The following is a 10,000-nucleotide window of genomic DNA, read 5'->3' as shown; positions in this document are numbered from 1 at the left end:
GTGTGCGCGCGTGTGTTTGTGTGTATGTACATGTGTGTGTGTGTGTGTGTGTGTGTGTGTGTGTGTGTGTGTGTGTGTGTGTGTGTTTGTCTGTGTGGCCAGGCCCATTAGCCGGTGGCTGCTGTTCATTTTCAATGCCATTTCACCACCTTCCAGTCTCACTGTTAGGAATGAAGACGAAATGCACGACAGGACAACGTCCCAGGACACCAAGCTGGAGACCATACCAAACTGTGAACCTTGGTAAGTATGCGCACACATGTACAAACGCACACACACGCAAGCACACTCACACACACATCATCAGTAACACACACACACACACACACACACACATGCGCGCACGCACACACACACAGACACACACACAGTCTAACATTTGTTGTTTAACATTAAAGTGCATTCCCATATGACACTAGCCTGGAAATTCCAGTCCCAAATCCGAAAAATTAAGGGTCTGGCCACGAATATTGTAATGGCCCAACTCGAGGGGCGGTACCAAGCATGCACTTGAAAATCTCACTGCACGCAACTGGATAATACTATACGACCAATGTTTACTGACTGATTCCAGACTTCGACGCAATTGGATAACACTACGACTGTCATCTGTTTAGCTCTGGCCCGCGTATATCAGATACACCAATGTGATTGGTTACCCGCGATACAAGGGGCAAAAGTAACATGCATCATTATTCATTGCCAGAGTGACTCGCTGAGCAAATTAGATTTGTGCTCCCTCGAGAACTCTGGATTCCCAGGGTAATATGACACCCAAGCGCTAAATAAACGCTCAGTAAATGTTTTTCACTGTAAATGGGCAAGGTGTATAATTTGGGTACATTAATGAGGAGTAGCACAAATGAATGCACATTAACTGTATCTCACACACACACACACACACACTCACACACACACACACACACACACACACACACACACAGTTGTTCACCACACACAAAACCCCCACAAAGACCAAAGTCATGTTATCCTGCATCATATCAGCAGCCTTGCTTCCTTTGGGTGGTGTGTTCCTTTGCGCTATCACGGTGCGTGCGATGCGTGCATGCATGTGTTTTTTTGTGTGCACCCATTTGCTGTTGTTTTTGTGTGTCTATCTGACCTGCTTGTCTGAGCCCACAGACGTTTATCACTTTTGTCAATCTCTTCCTCTCTTCTCTTTCGGTTTCCGCTCCGTCTCATTGTCTGCGTCTTCTTACTCTCTCATCTCTCACTCACTCACACTATCTGCACTGCTCTTACTCATCAACTTCCTCCTCCTCTTCCTCCTCCTCCTCCTCCTCTTCCTTCTCCTCCTCATCCTCCTCCCCTACATTCCCTCTTTTGTCTCCTCCTCCCCTCTTCCTCCCTTACTCTATCTATCCCCCATTTTTTCTGATCTTTACCACCCTCCCTTTCTCTCTCTCTCTCTCTCTCTCTCTGTCTCTCTCTCTCTCTCTCCCTCTCTCTCTCCCTCTCTCTCTCTCTCCTTGCACCACCATATATCTCTCTTTCCCTCCCTCTTTATCATTTTTTCCCACCCACCAACTCCCTATCTCTCCCTCCCTCAGCCCCAAACCAACGATAGAGGAGATGCGGCTGTGGGCGCAGTCCTTCGACAAGCTGATGAAGAACCCGGCGGGCCGCAACGTGTTCCGTGAGTTCCTGCGCACGGAGTACAGCGAGGACAACATGCTCTTCTGGCTGGCCTGCGAGGAGCTCAAGAAGGAGCTCAACAAGAGCACTGTGGAGGAGAAGGCCCGCATGATCTACGAGGACTACATCTCCATCCTCTCACCCAAGGAGGTGTGTGTGTGTGTGTGTGTGTGTGTGTGTGTTTGGGGTGAGGGGCACCTGGCATACATAAATCACTTGCACTCAGTCTTTCAATCTCTCTCATACACATTCCTAGATACACTCATACATACATACATACATACATAGATACATACATACATACATACATACATACATACATACATACATACATACATACACACAAACCAAACAAACACATGCACACACACAAACACACACACACACTATGGGTCTGCTTGTGGGTTGGTGCTGTTTCCTGATCATCGGATAGCTCAGTTTCTAGCTCTGCACATCGCAGAAGCTTGCATCAATAGTGTTGTAGCATGCATCACCCGGAAAGGAAGTGTCTCCGCCTCAGTGCCATGAAGGTCACGTAAGTGACTCAAAATTTGACCCCAAAAAAAGTACAGCTCTGCCTCTGGTCATGGCTCGTCCACACACAGCAATATGAGACCGGCTATCTGCACAGCGATACTTCTGACCGCTGCTGAATGAGCAAACAGCGTTATTACTAGTGCTAGCATCTCCCGTAATGACTTCAGCATGCGAGGAGTCGTGGGGTGGCGTGTGTTCTGGGTAATGCCGAAGCGTTTAGCGTGTTCATGAAGGGATCAGACAGGTGACCTCCCTCCACCCTGAAGGCCTGTCTTTAGTGCGGCCGATGCACCATTGGCCAGTGGCCTAACCGCAACCATAATGTAGCCCGACTGGCTTTAGCGCGTATCTCTGCTACATATCTGGGGCTTTGAGTGGATAAAGTGTTCCAGGAGAAGATCTGTGTGTGCATGTGTGTGTGTGTGTGTGTGTGTGTATTTCTGCCTGTGTGCTCTGTCTGTCTGCTTGTGTGTGTGTGTGTGTGTGTGTGTGTGTGTGTGTTGTACTATTTTTTATGTCTGGATGTCTATAACTATTTGTTGTAGTACTTTTGCCATTTTATGACTATGTGTGCATGTTTGAGTGTGTATTGATATGTATGTGTGCACATGTGATTGCATGCGTGTGTGGCCTGTGTATGTGTGTGTGTGTGTGTGAGAGAGAGAGAGAGAGAGAGAGAGTGTATATGCGTGTGTATGTGCGTTACTATTGTTTTTGTCTGTGTCCCCCGCTGCTGATCACCAACCCGGTCTAACCCTAGAGGCTGTGTGTGTGTGTGCAGCGGGGGGATTTGCGAGTGCGCCGTCTTCACATCAAACTTTGAAGTGGCCCAGCAGGCCCCCGTGGCCGTGGCCCAGCGGCACATGAAAGGGGGAGCGGAGGAGAGGAAATGCTTCTTTAATGCCCCGGCCACTTACGCAGGCCACGACACCTCTCCTCTGATTGTGTACGCCCACTCATCCTCTGTCACTCTCTCTCTCTCTCCACTCTCTCTCTTCCTCTCTTCTTCTCTCTCTCTCCCTCCCTCTCTCTCTCTATCCCTCTCTCTCTCTGTCTATTTAAATACCCGTTTCCAAACTTAGCTCACTTACTTTTCCTCTCTGTCTCCTTTACTCATTCCCTCTCCCTCCCTCTCCCTCCCTTTCTCTCTCTCTCTCTCTCTCATCTGCCACTGTTTGGTCTCACTCAGCCTGTCTGTCTGTCTGTCTGTCTGGAGTACAACCCCCCCGCCCCTCACACTCACAAACACACACCCTCCAACATTTTCCTTGAGAGTGTCCTTATGAATTATTGACTATGACATGTGTTTAGAAAGCTGTTAATTATGTCACTGCTCTTTGGGATCGCTGTGCAGTGGAGGTTGTCTGGGCCAGGGGTCAGTTCAGGACAGGTCCAGTCTTGACTTGAGCCCAGCCACACACACACACACACACACACACACACACACTCACACACACACACACACACACACACACACTAAGACTGGATTCATGTCCCTCTTGGAGTTAGCCAGCTATCGCCCCTCTATTTATAAGGACGGTGAAAAACATCAAAGGGGAGAGAGGGCATGAGAAGACGTGATGACTCCTCTCTGGGCTTGATCCCATTTTGGTGTCTGTGGGCTGTTTGGGCCTAAAGGAACGGGTTTGGCCTGGAGGTTGACCCCTCCTTTTCACTTCTGGGCCTAACCCCGCCAACACTCTTTGATACAGAGGAGACACATAGAGGCAGACTTGGAGGTATCATCCCCCCTTGAAGGTATACCAGAGTGACATTTATGTTCTGGCATCCAAAGTTTGTTCTCACCGTGTCTGGAGACTAGACACTGTCTCTTCATCCAACCCTATCCCACTATCCCTCTGTCCCTCCCTCTCTCTCCCTCTCTCTCCCTCTCTCTCCCTCTCCCTCTCTCTCCCTCTCTCTGTGAATTTAGTGGAAATGTTTAAAGGGTTAGTGGAGTCGAGGGCCAGAGTGGAATATGCCTTTTTCCAAGTTACAAATAACCTTAGTTGGTTTGGACGTAAATGGTGTGTGGGTAAAGGCTTGATCCATTTTGCTGATGATGGAAGACTGATTTTTAAAATGGTGAAACCACATTCTGTACCACTGGTTTGCCGTGTATATTAATGGGGATTGAGTAATTGATCCATAGTATGGTTCAATAAAGGGATTTTAAAAGTCAAAGTCTCCCTCTCTCTGTCTCTCTTTCCCTCTCTCTGCCTCTCTCTTTCCCTCTCTCTCTCTCTCTCTCTCTCTCTCTCTCTCTCTCTCTCTCTCTCGCACGCGCGGGACACGCTATTTTAAAACTACTCCCAGAACAGATGCCCCTGTCGGCTGGGGACAGTCTGGCCGAGTGTGAGGTGATGTGGGGACGGTGGGGGGGGGGTGAACTGGCAGGGGAAAGCCCTCCTGTAAGCAGCTTTTATAACAAGTGCTTTTTTGTTTTAAGAAATTGAATTGGAATTGAGTTAAACCCCTATTTATACAACTTGTTCAATTGGGATCAGCCTTTGTTGTTCCCTCGTTGGCTGCACACTGCTGTCCTGAGCACGGCGTGTCGGGCTTCGGAGTGGGGAGGTGCAGCAGGTGGCCCTGGGCTTCTGGTACAGAGAGTAGATGGATGGATGGATGGATGGATGGATGGATGGATGGATGGATGGATAATGGAATGATGCATGTGTCGGATATGAGAGTCGGTCAGATGGTGTTTGTCCTGGCAGTTCAAGCATACAGAAGCCCACGACACAGGGACTCACACACTGGAATGCTTAGCTTTCAAACAGTTTGCTTTTGGTTTCCGTAACTTCAAAGTCAAAGTCAAAGTCAGCTTTATTGTCAATTTCTTCACATGTTCCAGACATACAAAGAGATCGAAATTACGTTTCTCACTATCCCACGGTGAAGACAAGACATATTTTACCAATTTAAGTCCACAGACAAACATAACATTCAAGTAAACAAAAAAGTAAGTAAATAAGAGGGCACATATAATAATGAAAAAATAAGAGCAGCAAAATTTGGTTGAAATTGTGCATAGACAGTCAATAAAATACTAGTGCAAAGTCAGGCCAATAAAAGGCTTGGGTAGTTCTGTTTGACCTAAGTAATAAAGAAAGTGGCATAGTGGTGCAAGTTATGTAAGAGCAGCAGAAGTTTTTATTATATGCTGAGCAGTATACGGGGGTGATATATATTAAAGGGTAGAAATATCTACGTAAGAGATAGCAGAGGATAAATGGATAGATGAAGTTATGCAAAAATGAATCTGCCTTTTAGATGAACTACTGTATAATCCTAGTGCTGGTGTGTAGGCTCCAAATAGGCTCATAAAGGGAGACAGTGTGAGAAAGACACTGAAAAGTTTTGCAGGAATCAAATCTTGTTAAAAGCAGGTAGGATTCAGGATGCAGGACAAACCCTGAAGAGTATGACGAGGAGGTGTGTGTGTTGTGTGTGGCATTATACTGTATGGCTGATTATAGCGAACTCTGGGTATTAGTGAGCTCACCAACACAACACTTACATCAGGCTCTTCCTGAAGTCTTACTCTCTCTCATACTCTCTCTTACTCTCTCATACTCTCTCATACTCTCTCTTACTCTCTCTTACTCTCTCATACTCTCTCTTACTCTCTCTTACTCTCTCTCATACTCTCTCATACTCTCTCTTACTCTCTCATACTCTCTCTTACTCTCTCATACTCTCTCATACTCTCTGTTACTCTCTCTCATACTCTCTCTCTCTCCTCATCTCTGAGCCCTGTGACACTAGCTGTCTGGTGGTTGGCTGCAGTGTGTGGGGAGCCTCCCTATCACAGGGCCCCTTGCTGGTGCCGACTGGCCCCTGGGGGCCCCAGCTGAGTGGAGCCGGGCGGGCGGGATGGGGTGTGTGTGTGTGTCTGTGTGTGTGTGTGGGGGGGGGGGTGATCTGTTGGAGGACCGGGGCCCCCTCAAGGCTTCCTGCTGCTCCTGCGCTCCCTCATGGTTCCAATAAAGACAACAATGACATGAATGTTCCTCTCTTTGCTCTCTTTCTCTCTCTCCCTTAGTCTTTTTCTATCTTCTCTCTCTCTCTGTATTTCTCTTATCATTTGCCTTAGCTGTCTCTAATGTCCTTTTCTCTTAGTCTCTCATCTCTATCTTGCTCGTCTTTTCTTCCTTCTCTTTTTCTTCTCTTCTACTTCTGTTTCTTTCTTGCTTTCCTCTCCAGCATGTCTCCCGTGTGTGTGTGTGTACAAGACACAGTGTAAGTCAGATGTTTAGTTAATCCAATGAGTCCATTTTTTTCTACTCTTGCTTGGTGATGTTATTTAGTCTATGGTATGCATGTGTGTGTGTGTGTGTGTGAGAGAGAGGGATAATGTGTATTCTGTCTGTCTGTCTGTGTGTGTGTGTGTGATCACATGCATGTGTGTGTATGAAAGAGAGAGAGAAAGTGAGGGTATACACGCAATTGTTCATGTTACATGTTACTGTTTCCGTTGTTCTAATTGTTATGCTGTTTTAATTGTGCTTTGGCAACACTGTACCTACAGTCATGCTAATAAGCAACCTTGAATTGAATTGAATTGAAAAGAGAGAGGGGGGGATAGACTGTGCGCCTGCTTGTGTAGGCAGCATTTGTGTGTTTAGAGATAAAGAGATACTAAAGTGTTTACATAGATGTATATAGCCTGTCTGTGGCCAGGGAGGAAAGGGTCATGTTTGCATTATTTTTTGGTAGTCAGCTGGGGGCTGGTGTGATGTGAGTTGTATGTGTTCTGTACTCTGTGTGTGTGTGTGTGTGTGTGTGTGTGTGTGTGTGTGTGAGTGTGAGTGTGAGCTGCTGCTTTATTTAGCTGGAGTGCTGGGGGCTGTGTGTGTCAGCTCTCATCAGTTGTAGGAGGCCAGACTAGAGCTCACAACTTCAAGCTGCCGCTGCACTGCTCCCAGTTTCCTGGGGACCACACACACACACACACACACACCTATGAGTGCATGCACACACACACACACACACACAGACACACGAACACACACTTATTCACACATGTACAAACACATGCACACACACACTTATTCAAACTTATACATCCATGCATATAATGTGAGCCTCTCTCTCTTTCTCTCTCTCTCTCTCTCATACACACATACACACATACACATACACACACACACATACACACTCAGCATATTAATGCATATTCATTTACTATGTCTCTTGGACCTCTTTTTTTCTTTCTTTGTTTTGTTCTCTCTATTTCACACACACACACACACACACACACACACACACACACACACACACACACACACACACACACACACACACTCAACCAAACACAAACAAACAATCTCCCTGCACAACATGAAATAAAGGTTGACAACAGGAAACTATAAATCCCCCAACCCCCTGCCCGTGCCTGCTGCTCTGTGGCCCCGTGCTAAAAATAGCTGGCCGCTCGCGTGGGTGCGATGATAATGATGTGCTGGGGAGATGTCGGGGAAGTGAGGAACTCCAGGATCCCTTGGACAACCACCCACCCAACCCACCACCCAACCCCCCCACTCAACCCACCACTGCCCTACCACCCAGCCCCCCCCCACCCAACCCACCACTGCCCAACCACCCAGCACCCAACCCACACTGCCCATGCCCCATATCCCAGCAATGCAGAGACCACAAACCACAGGCCCCCTGGAGCAGCCCTAGGCCTCCCAAGCTCTCTTATACCATTCCAACCTGGCCAGGGTTATGCTCTACACCTAGCCAGGGTTCATCCCACACCACAGATGTATATGTGTGTGAGTGAGTGTATTTGAGTGAATGAGTGTGTATGTGTGTGTGTGTGTGTGTGTGTGTGTGCGTGTGTGTGCAAAGTGTAAAGTATATTACAACCCGAATTCCGAAATAGGACGCTTTGTAAAATGTGAATAAAAAAAGAATTCTATGATTTACAAATCATGTCAACCCTATATTTATTTGAGAATAGTTATAACATATCAACTGTTGAAGGAGAGAAATTGGGCTATTTCATGGAAAATATAAGCACATATTAAATTTGATGCCAGTAATACATCCCAAAAAAGTTGGGACGGGGGCAGCAAAAGGCTGGAAAAGTTGTGTAATGATAAAGACAACAAAAATATTAACATTTCACAACTAATTAGGTGAACTGGAACCATGAATGGCGATTAACAAGAGCACTCCAGACAGACTGAGTCTCTCAGAAGTAAAGATGTGGAGGTATTCATCACACCCTGTGTGTGGGCAAATGATGAAACAATATAAGAACAATGTTTCTTATGATGAAATTGCAAAGGATTTTAGGATTTCATCATCTACAGTACATAATATCATTAAAATAGTCATAAAATCCAGAGAAATCTTTAAAACAAGAGACAGGACGGAAAAAAAATATTGGATGGTCATGGTCTTTTGGGCCTCAGATGGCACTGCATTAAAACCAGACCTTTTTCTGTAAAGAAAATCATTGTATGAGCTCAGGAAAATGTCTGATATATTGTCTGCTCAATTCACAGATGCTAGTGTAAACTCAATCATGCAAAGAGTACATTTAATTTAGACAGAAATGCTACCATCTTAACTGAGCCTGAGCTCGTTTAAAATTAACTGATGTGATGTAAAGGGTTGCTGTGGTTTTTTTTTGGAAATCATCATTATAGAAATCATTTTTTTTTTGGAAATCATGGACTCATCTGGGCTAAAGAGGAGAGAGACTATCCAACGTATCCAAGTTGTTTTATGTTCAAAACCCAGCATCCATGACGGTGTGGAGGTGCATTAGTGCCTATGGCATGGCCATTTTACACATCTGGCAAGGCACAAGCAATTCTGAAGGATGTACACAGGTTTCGAGCAACATATACTGTCATCCAGACAATGTCTTTTCAGGGAAGAACTCGAATATTTCAGGAAAACAATGACAAAATGTATTCTGCACATATTTAAACAGTATTTTTCCATAGAGGAAGAGTCCAGGTGCTAACATGGCCTGTCTGCAGTCCAGCCCTGTCAAATTGGGTGCATCATGCAAAACATTTAATTCCAAAACTCTAGCAGCTGGTGTCCTCAGTTCCTAAACATTTTCAGATTGTTGATAAATGAAGAGGTGATGCAACACAGTGGTAAAAATGCCCCAACTTTTTTGAGACGTTTTGCTGAATTAAATTCAAAATGAACATATTTTTAAAAATATAAAAAACAGAAATTCTCTCCTTCAACAGTTGATATGTTGTCTTTGAACTATTCCCAATTAAATATGGGGTTGACATGATTTATAATATCACAGCATTATCATAGCATTCTTTTTTATGCACATTTTACAAAGCATCCCAACTTTTTCGGAATTCGGGTTGTATATTATATTATACTTTATTATACGGCTCTTCACAATGCTAGTAGAACGCTCCATTTATGGGATTTGCCAACATTCTACGGTAAAATAAACTCATGTAATTATCGCTGCAAACAAATAATTACCGCTGTCAATGGCAACGGGGTTTGTGCTGCTGATCATATCACTCCGCAAGTATTCCGGTCACTTCTTGCATTGGAACTTCATTCAAAGGTGAAAGCAGACGGTTGATCAGCTGTGTTCTAAAGAATGTTTGATTCAAGGTCAGCGTGTGTTGCTGTGTGAAACTATTTGTTTCTCATCAAAAGCCACGACGAAACGGTAACAAATAAGTGTAAAGAGACATATCGTGGAGTTTATTTTTTTGTTTTGGCAAGTAGCCGTATAATAAGTGGGATAATGTATAGAAATAAGTCCCTTCAGGGCGGAACAAGACCCCTCCGCTGCGCG

At 45.3% G+C, this 10,000-nt stretch overlaps 1 protein-coding gene across 5 annotated transcripts in view; it reads left to right on the top strand.

Annotated features, from left to right (window-relative positions):
- The window catches only part of rgs19 (regulator of G protein signaling 19), a 36,371-nt gene that overhangs the window by 23,905 nt on the left and 2,466 nt on the right, over window positions 1–10,000 (top strand). For 4 of the 5 annotated variants that reach the window (XM_042099226.1, XM_042099228.1, XM_042099229.1 and 1 more), the window contains 2 exons: window positions 157–243; window positions 1,572–1,806. In XM_042099226.1, the coding sequence (XP_041955160.1) occupies window positions 157–243; window positions 1,572–1,806 (322 nt within the window). The remainder of the gene's footprint in view (window positions 1–156; window positions 244–1,571; window positions 1,807–10,000) is intronic. The other variant, XM_042099227.1, reaches the window with a different exon arrangement.

This window comes from Alosa sapidissima, chromosome 7, assembly GCF_018492685.1.
Source record: "Alosa sapidissima isolate fAloSap1 chromosome 7, fAloSap1.pri, whole genome shotgun sequence".
In the NCBI taxonomy this organism is placed as follows: Eukaryota; Metazoa; Chordata; class Actinopteri; order Clupeiformes; family Clupeidae; genus Alosa; species Alosa sapidissima.
This window is presented reverse-complemented; position numbering and strand designations above follow the sequence as displayed.